This window comes from Myotis daubentonii, chromosome 12 (genome assembly GCF_963259705.1).
Source record: "Myotis daubentonii chromosome 12, mMyoDau2.1, whole genome shotgun sequence".
NCBI classification, from domain to species: Eukaryota; Metazoa; Chordata; class Mammalia; order Chiroptera; family Vespertilionidae; genus Myotis; species Myotis daubentonii.
Window position 1 is genome coordinate 58,344,742 of NC_081851.1, and position 17,613 is coordinate 58,362,354.

The following is a 17,613-nucleotide window of genomic DNA, read 5'->3' on the forward strand; positions in this document are numbered from 1 at the left end:
ATGATCAGAGACTTGAAAGAAATCAGATTAGAATATTGGTAACAATAAGGCTTAGAAAAGAGTTTTCTGGGACAGACCTGAGTGTGAGGATATTTGTGTCCTCATGCTTACTCATGAGTCCCCTTTGCAGAAAAATTCTCATTAATATCAGGTGGATAAAGTTATCTCCTCTATGATGATCAACCAGACTCTTTTCCCAATACTCAAAGGATACAAAAACAAGTGGACACAGAGGCAAGGAGACAAAGATTACACATGGGTGCTACACGGGATGTCCTCTCACCAAATCTGATCCAATTACTCCAGGTGTCCAATCTGCAAGGAACGGAGTACACTGGGCCTCCCATTCCTAGTAACATGTCAGTTACATTAAACTCTCAGCATCATAGAATAGCAGCCATCTGTTCTCATTGAACAGACTATTATTCTAAATATGATTTGCCTTTTCTGCCTATAATGCATTAGCTAGCAAACCACCCACAGACTTATGAAAGACTTATTCCCACAAAATACTGCTTCTAACCAGGGCCCAGAACCCTCAAAAATGAAGTTTGGGTCACCCTACCAGATAAAGAACTGTGATTATTAAAAATACTAAGGGGAAAAGAAGAGTGAGGGGAGTCGATTTTGAATGCCAATGAAGTCCTCAGAATGAGTTTCAAAAACAGAGAAAAAGAAGACTAAAGAAGTCATCCATATTTCCCTCCTTGCTTGGTATAATTATTTCCCTCCTACACCCCAATTCCCTTTCTATTTTTTAAGGTCTGTTGTTGATGATTTTACCATTATAATTTAATGTAGAAGCTACAAGCTGGGTTGTGACTAAAATCAGAGGAAAACTAAACATCAACCAGAGATGCTATGACAGTAAATTTGTGCCTCCCCATTTGAAGAAATGATACCACATTTTCCAATGATTCAGGAATAATTACTACTGTTTAAAAGTTGATATATGGAAGGAAGCAGGTACAGAAAGCAAGTATGAATGATTAGTCAAAGGTGGCAGATACTATACATCCACTTCCAAACCACGTCTAGCTCATTCTCCTTGAAACCCTAAACTGTATTTTCCCCAGATACCCTTGAACAAAGGTGCAGACGAATGGGCTATGTTAGCCAAACTGACAAACCTGAATGACATTTAGATACAGAAGTGAGCAACATCAAAATGAGGCTGCACGCAGGGAGATTGGATGGTTTGGCAAGAACAATGGTTGAGATATCATGTTCTTCTGGGCCATCTCTGTTGACCTTTCTCAATTGAAGCTTGAAATCATGGGTGCCAAGCAGCAGTGTTTCCAATGTTCCTGAAAAGTATGGCATCCAAGCCTGGCTCTACAGTCCTCCAGAGGTTCTATGAGAACTTACTATCCCACATTCCTTTCTGCTGATATTAGATATAGTGAATTCTGAACTTAGCAACTAAGAACTCTAATATAACCCATACCTTTATTCTTTATTCTAAACTAGGTGAGGATGAGTTTCCCTCACCCATAATCAGAAGCACTCTAATACAGAAATTGGTAAGAAGTGAGTGCTTGAAGAATAGACCCTAGAGATGTGGCATTTATTGACAGAATCAAAGTGGAAGCAGAGATTGAGCAAGACTGGTGGCAGAGGCAGCAGTCTTTGTAGCGAGGTTCCTGGTAGAACACTGCCATTGTGGGGTGCTCTTGTCTTCACAAGTCCTGGCTGTGAAACATCTAAACTTGAATCCCTGGAAACTCCTAGAGCAGTGGTTCTCAACCTTCCTAATGCCGCGACCCTTTAATACAGTTCCTCATGTTGTGGTGACCCCCAACCATAAAATTATTTTCATTGCTACTTCATAACTGTAATTTTGCTACTGTTAAGAATCGTAATGTAAATATCTGATATGCAGGATGTATTTTTATTGTTACAAATTGAACATAATTAAAGCATAGTGATTAATCACAAAAACAATATGTAATTATATGTGTGTTTTCCGATGGTCTTAGGCGACCCCTGTGAAAGGGTCGTTCGACTCCCAAAGGGGTCGCGACCCACAGGTTGAGAACCACTGTCCTAGAGGTTTTGTAAGCCTTCTAACACCCTATAATAAATTTCTTTCTCCTTAAACTAGCTCACTCAAATGGATTCTGTCATTTCCAATTACAGTTTGTTCAGTATCCTTTCCAATTTCCTTGTAGCTTCACTTTCCTATAATGTAACGATCAGTAATCCAAACGTATTTCCAAGACTCCCTTGTGATTTATTTCTTCCAATCAGATGTACTGTATGTGTATAAGACCCAAATTCCGAAGTGAAGTAAGCAGGGTTAAGAGAGGATGGTGCACCAGGCAATTACTAGTATTCTGCTGCATCGAAGAAGCACAAAATGGTTCTAGAGCCCAAAGCTCTGCTAGTGGTTTCCTGATCCCAACATCAAGGTGAAGTAGTGTGATCCTGGAGCAGAAGTTAACCCAGCAGCTTCCCAGTTTCCATATGGGGCAGAGGTAGGAGCTCACCCGCTGGGCCATTTCTGTGGGATTGTTTTGAAACCTAGCCTGGGGCCTACTTCTCCAACCCTCTCAATGATTTTAGCAACAAATTTCCAAATTTATATCCCATTCTGTTCATAATAGCTACTGTGTTTTTGTTATCTGGAACAGCTAGGAAATATTTTTGTTAAACTGACTTGATTGCATGAAGAAAGAAAGACCTGGCTATTTTGAACTTTGAACTTTATAGTTACTTTACATATTTCAGGTTCTGTTTCTGTTTAGGTTTAGGATATAGAAATCCACAGGAGAATGCCATTCCTACCCTAAAAATTAGGGGGGGAGGAGATAATCTACAAAACTTCAACAATTTGTGAGTCTATCTAAAAAGCTAAGGTTACAAGACAATCAACTGAATTCCAAAATCATTCTGAAGAGACACAGGACTCATGAACTACCTTTACTTTGGCAGAGCATAAAAGAAACAGGTGACCAATAAAAATTAAAGTAAGAAGAACACAAAAAATTTACCAAAAGTCAACAGTGGGCTACAAACAACTGTTTAACAGAAGAAAGCTCTAGACACAAGGGGAATCCACACACGCTTGCCACAGACCTCCATCAGGTGTTCAGAAAGAACTGGGCCAGAGCAGGAAGCCCGAGAAAGCCTCTGCTGCTGATAAAATTTTGAATCTACATAAAGAAATGAACAGGGGCAGAAATGGTAAAAAATAATAAGTAAATATATTTTATATAGTTATAGTTATGGAAAAAGCTATTTTTTAAAATCTCTTTAAAAGATCACTGATTATCTAAAGCAAAAAATAGTGATCACAGAGTGTACGGCAGCAAAAGCACAGTAAGGGGAAGGAGGAACTGGAAGTGCATTGTTATATAATTCTTATAATCTATGTAATCTAAGTGGTATTTGGTTGAAAGGAAGACTGTGGTACTTTGAAGATGCATATTGTAAACCACTAAACAAATAAAACAAAAGTTTAATTAGTAAGCCACTAGTGAAGATTAAAGGGAATCATAAAAAGTTGATCAATAAGGAGGAAAGGACAAAAAACAATGGAACAAATGGAAAATTAGTGCTCAGATGATGGATTTAAACTCATAATTATATTATATTATATTAGTTTTAAAAACTACAACTAAAAAGCAGAGCGTGTCATATTATTTATGTTTTTAAAATACAACTGTATTCTGTCCACAAAAAGCCCACTTTGGACATAAATAAGATAAAAATAAAAGAATGAAAACAAGATATATCATGTAAAAAAATAAAGTTTGAGTAATTATATTAATAGAAAATAAAGTAGACTTCGCCATAGAGAGTATTACCATGAATAGAGAAGCATGATTTAAAGATAAAATGGTCAATTCACCATGAGAACATAATAATCCTAAGTGTGCATGTACCTAATAATAGAGTTTAACATAATTAAAAGCAAAAACCTAATTACAATTGAAAGGAATAATAGAAATTCCACAATTATAGCTAGAGACTTTTAATGCTGCTCTCTCAATAAGTAATAGCTCTCTCAATAAGTAATAGAACAAGTAGACAGAAAATCAATAAGGCTTCAGAAGACTTGAACAACACTATCAATAAACTTGACCTAAGTAGCATTTACAGAACATTCCAGCTAACAGCAAAATATCTATTCTTTCCAAGAGCACACAGAACATTCACCATAACAGGCCATACACTGGGTCAGAAGCAATCAAATCACAAAAATGTAAAATTTGGTTTTTATAGAGTATGTTTTCTGATCACAACAAAATTAAACTAGAATTTAGTAACAGAAAAATATATGGGAAAAACAAAACATCAAGCCCACACAGTGTGGTTCAGTGGTCAAGCGCCGACCCGAAAACCAGGAAGTCATGGTTTGGAATGCATATGGGAGGCAACCATTCGATGTCTCTCTCACGTTGATGTTTCTCCCTCCCTCCTTCCCTCTCCCTCCCTTCCTCTTCCTGCCTCCTTCCTTCCTCCCTCCCTCCCTCTTCCTGCCTCCCTCTTCTTCCCTCCGTCCCTCCCTCCCTCCTTTCCACTTTCTTTAAAAGAACAGGAAAACCCAAACCTGGCCCATTATTAACCAGACAGACTCAATCCCCTACAATAATGACCTAGATGAAGAGGCATGCTCATTTCAGAATACAAATACTGCTTAACTCAGCCTATGTTGTTTACATAGGATGTTCCATATCCAGTCAAAGATAGAAGACATTAAAAAACAGCATGAAAATAAATGTCCCATTTTCAAGAAATAAATCAGGCAACAGATATAGACTCCAATATGACCCAAATATTGGAAGTATCAGATATTAAACTATGATAATTATAACAAAGGATCCAGTTGAAAAGGTGGACAACACAAACAGATGGCGATTTAAACACAGATAGAAAGCATAAAAAAGAATAAAGTATACATGTGAGAAAAAACATGCTATCATGTTTGAAGAATTCCTTTTAACAAGTTAATCAGTTTGCTGGATATAGCCGGGAAAAGCATTAGTGTACTAGAAGGTGAATTGATACAAATTATGCAAACCAGCACACAAACAGAAAATCTCAGCTCTAGGAAACTAAGTGAACTACAGGTAGAATGATTACAAAGAAAAACACACTCAGGCAAAATGTAGTAGTAAAACTATTGAAAACCGAGAGTAAAGAAAAATCTTGAACACAAAGAAAAAGAAACATTTACATACAGAGGAACTTTCTCATCAGAAACTGAATAAGCCAAATAAACATCTTTAGGGTATTGAAAAAGAAAATAAATGAATTCTAGAAAGAATGAAATATCTTTTTAGAGGAAGTATCTTTTTCAGGCAAAGCTGAAATAAATCATTACTAGCTAAACATATGCTACCAATAAATGATTGCATTACAAGAAATGTTTCAAATAAATGATTTAAGATTCAACCTTAAAAAGACTAGGAAAAGACAAAGCACATTAGTCCAAAGCAAGCTGAAGGAAGGAAATAATTAACATAAAAGCAGAAATTAATGAAACAGAAAGTCAATCAAACCAGAAGCTGGTTCTTTGCAAAGATCAATAAAACTGAGAAAGCCTTAAGGCCAGACTGATGAGGGAAAAAGAGAGAAGAGCTAAATCATCAGCATCAGGAGTGTGAGAGGATACATTAGCACATGTGTCCATATAAGGCCTTATAAAAGGGTAATAGGACTATTATGAACAACCTTATGACAGTAAGCTAGACAACTTAAAGTGGATGGGAGCAAGATAGAGGAATAGGAGCTACCAGTCTTGGTCTGCCCCTAACACACACACACACACAAAAAAAACCCACCACCACCAATCAGTAAATAGACTGCTATCAACAAACAAAAATAGCCCTGGGAGGGTACAAGACTCAAATTAAGAACCTATAGCAACACAGTGGAGCAATTAATGAATTACCACACAGAAAGGATCACTGTGGAGACGGCTTAGCTGAGACATCTTAAAATGGCTAAGAACCAAGAAGAAGGGTGGAGGCTATCAATATAAGCCATAAGGTGTGTGCCACTGAGGTCCCCAGTGACCTGCTCTACAGAGGGCCTGGCAGCCTTTGCCACTCATACAGCCCCCAGGACAGAATTCCTGCAGCTTTCCCAGCACAGGGCTCTGCAGTGTATGCTGGCATGGGCCACAGCAGCCTGCTCTGCAGAGAAAGCTAGCACCTTTTGACACTGAGGTAACCAACAGCCATTGCTGCCGCTAGGAGATGCTGGTGGGTCACTCCCAGAAGACATTGCTGTGCCCCTGGAACAGGGCTTCCAGCCCCTACCTCCAACTCTGTGCATACCCTGGACCCCAAAGTCCTGGCTGCTCCACATGTACCTGTGGCTTCAGACCTCAGCTCCACAGCTGTCCCACATGTGCACACATCTCAGGTACCAGAGCCATGGAAACTGGCCAGCAGCCTAGACCCTACACTCAGCCACTCAAGAAGCATACATGATCCACTCCTGGCTCCGTGACGGATCCAAGTGTGTCCATGACTCACACTAATACCACCACAGGTCCCTCCAAAGCCAGACCCATTGCCAAGAGGGATCCCTTGGCTATGATCAGGAAGTTCCCCAGCAGCCGTTGTCACTGAAGAGTGTTAACAGTCCTCACTACCACTGCACCATGGAGGACCCTTGCAATCTTTAGCAACATTGACTTCAGCTGATGGAGCTGAATGTGTCTATGCCACCTGACCTACCTGGGAGCTGGAAACATCAGGCCCCAATAAGCCAGTGTCCTTGCACCACCTGCTGGTGAAGGCCTTTCCCCACCAAAAGCATCTGTAAACTATGGAAGAGGTGACATGAAAAACTAAGGAAACATGACACCAAGGAAACACAATAATTTTCTAGTTACTGACCCCAAAGAACTGGATATCTACTACTTGCCTGAAAGAGAATTTAAAAAATATTGTATTAAGGAAGTTCAATAAGTTACAAGAAAGTACAGAAAGACAATGCAGTAAAATCAGTAAAACAATATACAAACAAAATGAGTCCAACAAAGACAGAATAATGAAAAGGAACCTAACAAATTCTAAAGCTGAAAAATACAATTAATTAAATAAAAAATACAATATAGAACAGTGATGGCGAACCTATGACACGCGTGTCAGAGGTGACAAGAGAACTCATTTTTTAAATTTTTCTTTGTTAAATGGCATTTAAATATATAAAATAAATATCAAAAATATAAATCTTGGTTTTACTATGGTTGCAAATATCAAAAAATTTCTATATGTGACACGGCACCAGAGTTAAGTTAGGGTTTTTTAAAATACTGACACACCGAGCTCAAAAGGTTCGCCATCACTGATCTAGAACATCAACAACAGACTTGATTAAGCAGAAAAACAGAATGTGTGAACTAAAAGACAGGTCATTAGGAATGATGGGGGGGGGGCGGGGGAGTGGATCCAATTAGCAGAAGGAAGGAAATAACAAAGATCAGAGCAGAAGTAAATGAAGTGAAAACTATAAAAATAGAAAAGATCAATGTAACTAGGGGCTATTTTTTAGAAAAGATAAAAAAAAACTGACAAAACTTTTAGCTAGACTAAGAAAAAAAAGAAGACCCAAATACAAAGGCTTATGTTAAGAGACTATTATGAACAAATATATGCCAACAAATTAGATAACCTAGAAAAAATGGATAAATTCCTAGAAACATAAAACCTACCCAGACTGAATCATGAAGAAATAGAAAATCAGAATAGATTATAACTAAGAAGGGGAGCTAATCAGGGATCAAAAACCTCTGATCAAAGAAAATCCTAGGACCAGATGTCTTTGCTGGTGAATTCCATCAAACATTTAATGAATAATTAATGCCAAGCCTTTTTTACATTCTCGCCAACACTTGTTATCTCTTGTCTTTTTTATATTAGTTGTCTTAACAGGTATGAGGTGATATTTCATTGTCGTTTTGATTTGTATTTCCCTAATGATTAGTGGTGTTGAGTACTTTTCATGTACCTACCTTTCACCACCGCATATGATATTAGTTGTGGGCTTGTCATATATGGTCTTCAGGTTTATGTATTACTTTTACTAGTATTAGGGGATGGAGGTGAATAATTAGTTTAAAAACACTCCAAACTACACGAAAAGTTAAACCCTTTGGGCAGTCAGCCTCCTGGTATCATATATTCTTTAAGGTTTTTGACACTGGTGGAAAATTTCAGTCTCCAAAATACTACAAACCTAATGTGACTGGCGAATCAACAAGCAATCTAACTACCCTCAGCAAAAACTAATATATACCACAATGCGAATTTACAAGAATTTTGTTAGATCTTCAAGGTAACAAAAACCATCTAACAGCATTATTACTGTCACACTCATTTTCATACAGTTCTTTAATCTCATATCAATGTCAGCCTCTGTGTCTGAGTATATTGCACCAAGCTACTCTTCAGAGAGTTCCTTCCTAGTCCTGTTTTAGGTGCCTGGGAGTGCAAGTTTCATACCTCATGGATACCTTTCAATTTGCTGTTTTCTCCTTTTACCATAAGAGATCCAGTTGAAATGCCAGGTAACTCTGTGGAGCCATTTCTGATTTGACTGACACAACTGATAGTTCCCCTCCCAATACCCCATAATACTTGTTGATACCGCTGACAGAAATAACTACATTTTATATTAATTGGTGTATGTGCTTCAATCACTTGATGTTGACTGTGAACTCATTCCCTGAAGTAACGTTATGTTTCTGTTGCATGCCTAGTGGCTACCTGAAGGCCTGGCATGCTGCAGGTGCTCAACAGACATTTGTTGAATTGAAATGGGTCCAGAAGAATTACTAGAACATAAAATGAGCATGTCACACTCAGTGCAGGGAAAGTAGTTTCACTTTAATGTTTCTCCCTCCATTCCTTTGTCAGACCTGTGGATTTTGTACTTTAGGGGACTTTTTTTGTGGTTTCTATTTGGTGGTATGGTACATTAATGTATCATAGTAATAACATCACACTGGTGCCTTATTCTGACCATCTGAAGCTAAATGCCACCCATGCATTTTAAATCCTCACCTGCACCTCCTAGAAATTGAAATCATGACATATAACAATCTGGGTATGAGTGAAGTTTTGCCAGAAGAACAAATGTTAGTGACACTAATTAATTAATTATCATGTTTGGAATTTAATGTATCCATATTGATAGAAATAATTTTTTTCAGGAATAATTCAAACAAAAATTCAACAACATAAAAGGCAGGATATTAACTTGCATCAAATACTTCATAGTCTATAAATATTCTATTTTCATAATTTTTTATAAAGAATAGCTGCTATAGAAATCTATTTATAGACTTCTCAAATGGAAATTTCTCCATTTCAAAGTGAGTATAAACTTAATTAGAGCAATTCCACAAAGACAAAAGGAAGTACATAATAGGAGGAAAGACTATCTAATATTTAAAAGGCAAGTTAGATACTGCATATCATTAAGAGGAGTCAAAGATAGAAAGCCTATAAAGCAAATTCTCCTACACTGCTTTACAGGTTATTTCCACATTAAAAGTCCACATCAAAATTTTAGGCTCAACAATTAGACAACTAGAAAAACACTGAAGGTCTAAAGGAGGGCAACGAGCTTAAGAGGCAGGAATTAGATATATTAGATATATTTATTGCAAATGGTTAGACAATCTGTCCATATTTTAAACTTAGACCTCAGAAAGGTGAAGAGGATGAATTCATACTGCCAAGGTTTATAGCAAGAACTCAAGGCCTCCTGACCCTGGGTCTTATTCACAATTAATTCTGAGAATAAATGTTAATTTCTCCCTTTATAATACTGGCCTTCATTCTATGGTGAGCAGAAAAAATTACTAAGTCACAGATTTCTAAAACAAATAAAATATCCCCAACCTCAACGTTTTATATCATTCACAATTTTCTACTTACAAAGTCTTGACGTATATCATTGAAGTCTTTGCCATATTTTTCCAGTGCCTCTTCAAATAAAGTAGCTTCAGAGGCTGACCATTCTTCCATTTCATCTCTGCATAAAACAGGTCCTCCAAGTGGCACTAAGACACTTATTGCACTGCTCAAGTCATAGCTGTGTCTATATAATGTATCCATAGCATGAAACTAAAGAAAACAAACAAAATGGAGAGAAAAGATCAGCCATAAATGCAAATGTCCTAGATTATTTAAGAACAGATACTCAAGTGCATAATGCAGTTAATTAACAACCATATACTGAGGTAGTTATTTTCTCACAAACTTAAGAAAAATTTGAATAACAGATTACTTAACAATTATTTAAAATATCATTTACTGCTTTAAGAAAATGTTGATTTGTGCCTTTTAAGGTATGTATTTTTTTTTAAATGATTCATTCGTTATAGCAACCTAACTATGGATATCCAGGACCTCCAGGCATTAAATTGGAAACCTGTATGTTTCATCATTCTTTCTGTTAAAAATGCTAAAGTCACTTCAGCTACTATAGAAGGCTGGCACAGCCTTCCTGAACAAGATCCTAAAAAATAGATCATGTTGCCTGGCCAGCATGGCTCAGTGGTTGAGCGTCTATGTATGAACCAGGAGTTCACGGTTTGATTCCCAGTCAGGGCACATGCCCGGCATGCAGGTTCTATCCCCAGTGTGGGATGTGCAGGAGGCAGCTGATCAATGATTCTCTTTCATCATTGATGTTTCTACCTCTCTCTGAAATCAATAAAAAATATATCAAGGAGGGGAAAAACATCATGTGTCAGAGAGTGAGAAAAAAATTTCTCAGATTGGATTAAGAAAATGATGTACTAAGAAAGGAGAAATAGAAAAAAATAAATGGAACTGAGAATGAATGGTAGTAAGACAAAACAAAATTACACATCTGTATAAAACAAACCAAACAAAATTACCTATCCATGTTAAAAATTAACTTGGTTGACGTTTTTAAGACCAAGAATGACCAGGCAGGGCTTGGAACAGCTAGGTTGGTGAGGTTGGTGGGGGTTTCCTATAAATTTCAAGGAAGAGTGATTTGAAGAATAATTTGAAAGGAGAAAAGATAGGTTACAATAATAAAAGTGGCTTTTTGCAAAAGTACCTTGGGTGTAACATTTTCCTCCCATCAGGAGAGAATAAACTAGGTTCCAAACTTTTAAGTTTTGAAAAACTTGGTGGTATTTTTACTGGCGAGAAAGAAATTCATCTATAACATGTATGCCCATTTGTATACAGGAAAACTGCAAAACAGGACAACTGGTTCTACTTCTGGATAAGCATGTAGGTGTGGTGAAGGTTTGGCAGACAAGGTGATCAAATCTTGTCAAGTTAAGAACTAGTTCTGTTTTAACTTTCTGACACATGAAAGCCAAGTCTTGCACCTTTTTTTTTTTACATGAAATATCTGTACTCAGAAAATTATAAGACGCTGAAGAAAGAAACTGAAGAATATACAAATAAGTGGAAGCATATACTGTGCTCATGCACTGGAAGAATTAACATTGTTAAAATAACCATACTTACCCAAGCAATTAATAGATTCAATGCAATTCCTATCAAAATACCAATGACATATTCACAGAACTAGAACAAATAATCCAAAATTGTATATGGAACCACAAAAGATCCTGGATAGCCACATCAATCTTGAGAAAAATGAACAAAGTTGGAGAAATCACACTACCTGATATCAAACTACACTACAAGGCTACATATAATCAAAACAGCATGATTCAGGCATAAAAGACAGATCAATGGAACAGAATAAAAAGCCAGACATAATTATTTAATCAATTAATATTTTATAAGGGTGGCAATAACATACAATGGAATCAAGACAGTCTATTCAATAAATGGTGTTGGGAAAAGTGGACAGATACATGTGAAAAAATTAAACTAGAAACCACCTTCTTACACCATATACAAGAATAAACTCAAAATGGATTAAAGACTAGAATGTAAGACTCAATACCATAAAAATCCTACAAGAAAACACAGGCAGTAAAATCTCTGACATTTCTCTTAGTAATATTTTTTTCTGATATATTTCCTTGGACAAAGGAAAAAAAGAGAAAAAAGAAACAAATTGGACTACGTCAAATAAAAGTTTTTGCACAGCAAAGGAAACCATCAACAAAATGAAAAGACAACCCACTGAATAGGAGAACATATTCACCCATGATACATCTGGTAACGGGTTAATATCCAAAATTATAAAGAATTCAAAAAATTCAATACCCAAAACAACAACAATCCAATTAAAAAACTGGACAGAGGACCTCAATAGACATTTCTCCAAAAAGGACATACAGATGATCAATAGGAATATGAAAACCTGCTCGATGTCACTAATCATCAGAGAAATGCAAATTAAAATCAGAATGAAATATCACCTCACACCTGTTAGAATGACTATTATCAATAATTCAACAAATAACAAGTGTTGGCTAGGATGTGGAGAAAATGGAATCCTCGTACACTGTTTGTGGGAATGTCATTCGCACGGCTATTTCGGAAAACAGTATGAAGGCTCCTAAAAAAATTAAAAATAGGGCAAACTTATGACCCAGCTATTTCACTTCTGGATATTTATCTGAAGAAATCCAAAACACCAATTCAAAAATATATATGCATCCCTATGTTCATTGTAGCATTATTTACAATAGCCAAAATATGTAAGCAGCACAAGTCATCAATGGACAACTGGAAAAGATGTGGTACATGCCCAGACAATATGGCTCAGTGGTTGAGAATCAACCCATGAACCAAGAGGTCACTAGTTTGATTCCAATCAGGATACATGCCTGAGTTGTGGGCTCAATCCCCAGTAGGGTAGGTACAGGAGCTAGCTGATCGATATTTCTCTCTCATTGATGTTTCTATCTCTCTATCCCTCTTCCTTTCCTCGCTCTCTAATAATCAATAAAAAGTTTTTTGTTTTTTGTTTTTAAAAGGGAGAGAGAAGATGCGGTACATATATTTAATGGAATATTACTCAGACAGAAAAAAAGAATGAAATCTTACCATTTATGACAACATGGATGGACCTAGAAAGTATTATGCTAAGTGAAGTTAAGGCAAATAAGAACAAATACCATATGATTTCACTTATATGTGAAATCTAAAAAAATAAATGAACAAAACAGAAACAAACTCATAGATACAGAGAACAAACTGATAGTTGCCACGTAGGTGGAGGTTTGGGGGAGGTGGGTGAAAAAGGTGAAGTGATTAAGAAGTACAAATTGGTAGTTATGAAATAGTCATGTGGATGTAAAGTATAGCATAGGGAATACAGTCAATAATATTGTAATAACTGTGTTTGGTACCAGGTGGGTACTAGACTTATTGGGGGGAATCACTTCATAAATTATATACATATCTAATCACTATGCTGTACACCTGAAACCATCAATTTCCTAGTTATAATCACAGCTAAGACCGCTGACCATGTATAGTCTTTTGCTATATGTGTCACAATCGTAGAATGCCGGGGTCCAACCCCAGCGGGTCCAGGGGTCCCCAAAGGCGTGGACGGAGTCGGCGAAGAAGGAAGGACAAGGAGACAGGGTTCAGTTGATCAGCAGCCTAGCCAGGATCTCCAGCCAAGTTCTGGTCTCCATCTCCAGAGAGGTTCTGCTCAGGTTCTCCAGTCAGGTTCAGTCACCAGGTTCTAGTCAGGCTCTCCTGCCAATCTCCGCAGTCAGGTTCAGTCCAGGATCCCTTGCCATGTTCTCCCGCTAGGCTCTGTCTCTAGGCTCCAAGGCCAGTCCCTCTCCAGGATCCTCCGGCATGCTCTCTCCAGCAAAGTTCTTCTGTCTCTAGAGAACGTTCTGTGTAGGTTCTGTGCCTAGGCTCTGTCTCTCTTGGTCCTGTCTTCCAAGCCCTGTCTCCTTAGTTCTGTGTTCTGAGTTCTGAGTGTTTCTGTCTTGTTACAACTGTATTTATACCAGTTGATTCAATCCTATCAATCTCTATTACAAAGGTTAGGGCGTTTCTTATCTCCATTCCAGGGAGAAAAGATTATGTAGTTTAAGCATGATTGTTCGTAGTTAAAGGGATTAATTACCCGCCTGGCACTTAGTTGAGGGGTTTTATTCCCTCCCTAACTTCAGGGGAAAATCCCTACTTGGGGATTCAACCTTTCTCGGAGAGGTGACCTTGGTTAAAACACAGCGCCAAGAAGGTGAGCAAACATATTAAGAACAGTATGCCATATATGCCAGGTCCCTTGAAACAGCAAGCATGGACCGGCTCCCGGCAGTAGAATAACAACCTCAACTTTCAAGTAAATTTCTTCTCATTCTTCTGGAGCAGGGGTTACAAAAAATGTTAGAATTAATTTTTATTTTTTTCTTGTGCTCCTCAAACTCCAGCATCCATGAAACTAAGTGATTATTGTTTCTGGATATATAACTTATGAAAATGAAAAGAAAGTTCAATAGCACTTATTGATCCCTTCAATTAATAATGTATTTTCATAAATGATTGTTATTTTTTTAATCCTCACCAGAGGATATGTTTAGAGAAAGGAAGTGGGGAGGTGGGGGGAGGGAGGGAGGGAGGGAGGGAGAGAGAGGGAGAGAGAGAGAGAGAGAGAGAGAGAGAGAGAGAGAGAGAGAGAGAAATGCCAATTTGACAACGACACATCGATTGGTTGTCTCCCATACGTCCACCACCAGGAACGGAACCTCAACCTAGATATGTTCCTGACTGGGAATCAAACCTTCAACCTTTTTGTTTAAGGGACGATGATCCAACCAAGAAGGGACGACGATCCAACCAACCAAACCACCCAGCCAGGGCCATTAATGATTACTTTTAAAACTCCTATATAATAAAAGGCTAATATGCAAATCGATTGAAGGGCGGAACGACCAGTTGCCATGATGCACACTGACCACCAGGGGGCAGACGCTCAACGCAGGAGCTGCCCCCTGGTGATCAGTGAGCTCCCACAGGAGGAGCACTGCTCAGCCAGAAGCAGGGCTCATGGCTGGTGAGCGCAGCAGCGGTGGCAGAAGCCTCTCCCGCATCCATGGTAGCACTAAGGAGCCATCTGTCAGACATCCCCTGAGGGCTCCCAGACTGCAAGAGGGCATAGGCTGGGCTGAGGGACAACACCCCCACCCCCCCTCCCCCACCCCAGTGCACAGATTTTGTGCACTGGGCATCTAGTATTTATAATGAATAACAAAACTAAAAAAGATTAAATGGTACTCAAAATCAATAATTATAGAAATTAATTATGTTGCTGAGATTCCTTAGGAGGTAGAAGTAATTTTTATAATTAACGAGTGCTATGAAACCAAAAGTGACAGAATTAAACGAGTTTTTCTCAACTGATATTATACTAACCACTCAAAGCATAAATGGATTTTCTGTCTTTGTTTACGTTAGATGAATGAAAATACTCTTCTTATAGTCACTCTTAAAATTGATAATGAGCTATTATCTAATAAGACTTCAAAGAACCAAAGTACTTTCTCAACCTTTATAAGTTGTTATGACCAAAATCTCAAGTGATTACAGAGTGTGTGTGTTACTGAACAGCGAAGTAAGCATTTGCCTTTGGAAGACTAGCTCCTGTATTGTGCCACAACTCAAATGGCAAGAATGGGGCAGACTCACGGCTTACCAGGAGCTATGAAACCTCCAAAGCCCACATTTATTCCATAGCCTAGAAGAGAGTGCAGTAATAATCACTATATGTACAAAATAAACATTCCCATCAGGCGCATGCACTGTGGAATTCCTAGGGAACAATTCTGTTGAAATCGATAACTAACTTCACAAAGGAAACCAGATCACATTATTTGCTTGGAGCTCCTATTATTAACTCCATCTTTCTGGCATAGATAGCAGTTTCTTGTTTCTTTTTATAAATTTATCTTTATTGTTGAAAGTATTACAAGTGTCCCCCCCCTCCTTTTTTTCCCATTAACCCCCTCTACTCCAGACCCTCCCCTCCAGCATAGCAGTTTCTTTTGAATAGACTTTTATTGTCTAATCTTACCCTGAAAATGTATCAGTAAAACATGGAAGACACTTTCTATAATAGAAGAGACAACACCCATTAGTAGAGATTCACAGAAGCTAAAAAAGATTGGAGTTTGACATATAACCAATGACTATGGTTTATCAGTAAAATAACAAAAAGCTAGACATACATACTAGAGAACATACTGGCTGATTCCATTTATATGGACTTTAAGAAAAGTAACAATTAATTGATGGTGAGATAAGTCTGATAGTTGTTACCTCAGAAGGGAAGTGGGGGACACTGATAGGAGAGGGGCATGAGAAACCTTTTTGGGATTCAGGATGGTTTTTTTTTGTTTTGTTTTTTAATCTAGACCTGGGTGGTGGTTACATGTATATATATGTAAAAATGTATAAGCAGTGTATTTAAAATATAGGATACTTAATACGCTTAACTGTATATATAGCTTAGTTTAAAATAAAAGAACTTAAAAACTAAACATAAAAAACTGAGTCTTCCCTCCAGATAAATACAAAGTTGTCATCTTTTCAATAGCTTTACAAATAACATACAAGATCCATTCAAATATAAATTTTAAAAATCATAAGAACAAGCTGTTTTCTTTGCCAAATAGCACTGAAGGTGTTGTCACATTTCATCTCATTCATAACAGATGGAGATGACAAATAGAAATATTTTAAGAGAAAGACTGACAATTAAATCCTGGCAGTGAAATTCTCATCTTTTGTTCATTAAGCAGAATCGCACTATGGTAGACTGGGTTATTCTTTAGCAAATATTCACTTTCTCCCTTGGACCTCCATAGAAGGGTATTCTTCTACTCCATTAATGCTGGACCTGGACATGTGACTTGACTGGCCAATAGGATGTTTAGACATGTGAGTTAACAGAGCCCTGAATGTTTTTGCATTTGGACTTGCCCTCTGGTGCTACTGACTTTTGTCAACGAAGAAGAGACACATGAAGGAGATCTGGTCACAACCTGTAGCGTGGCACCTATAGCAGCCCAGTCTAGTTCAGCAGAATCCTAGACAAAGAGCGTACAAAAAAAATCAATGCTTGTTGTTATAAGCCACTGAAGTTCTGGACAGACTCTGGACAGTATAATGAATACAGTGGGGCCTTGACTTACGAGTGTCCCGACTAACGAGTTTTTTCGAGATACAAGCCGTGTCTCGGACGATTTTTTGCTTTGAGTTGCGAGCTAAAATTTGGGTTACGAGCCAGCTTCAGATACCCCACCGCTAGTTGGCGCAGCGAACGTCACAGTGAACGCCACATCAGCCCAGCATCAGGTGTCTCACTCATTCATTTTTGATTTAACATACGAGTAATTTGAGTTACAAGCTCTGTCACGGAATGAATTAAACTCGTAAGTCAAGGCCCCACTGTACTGTGTTTTCCCTCTGAAAATAAAGAACTTATTTAGCCAGTGCTAAAAGTGCTGTGAACAGACAGCCCTCAGCTGTTGGTCCTCTTTGAAATGATCTCAATTTAAGAAAGATTCATCACCCAAGGCCATGCTCTCTTCTTAGGGCAGCCTGCAACCAATGACTCAGGAGTGTCAAGGCCCAGCCTTCCACACTGATTTGGGACAACTCTTCAGAGCAACCCATGGAGTCAGCTGAGGCCTTCATTCAGAATGCACCATAT

At 37.9% G+C, this 17,613-nt stretch overlaps 1 protein-coding gene across 7 annotated transcripts in view; it reads right to left on the minus strand.

The window, feature by feature from the left end:
• MTA3 (metastasis associated 1 family member 3) overlaps nt 1-17,613 on the minus strand; it is a 179,512-nt gene that overhangs the window by 36,858 nt on the left and 125,041 nt on the right. For all 7 annotated transcript variants that reach the window (XR_009447997.1, XM_059659993.1, XM_059659991.1 and 4 more), the window contains exon 9: nt 9,903-10,091. Coding sequence is in view for 6 of the 7 variants with exons in the window: in XM_059659993.1 (XP_059515976.1) it covers nt 9,903-10,091 (189 nt within the window). In the remaining variant the exon portion in view is untranslated. The remainder of the gene's footprint in view (nt 1-9,902; nt 10,092-17,613) is intronic.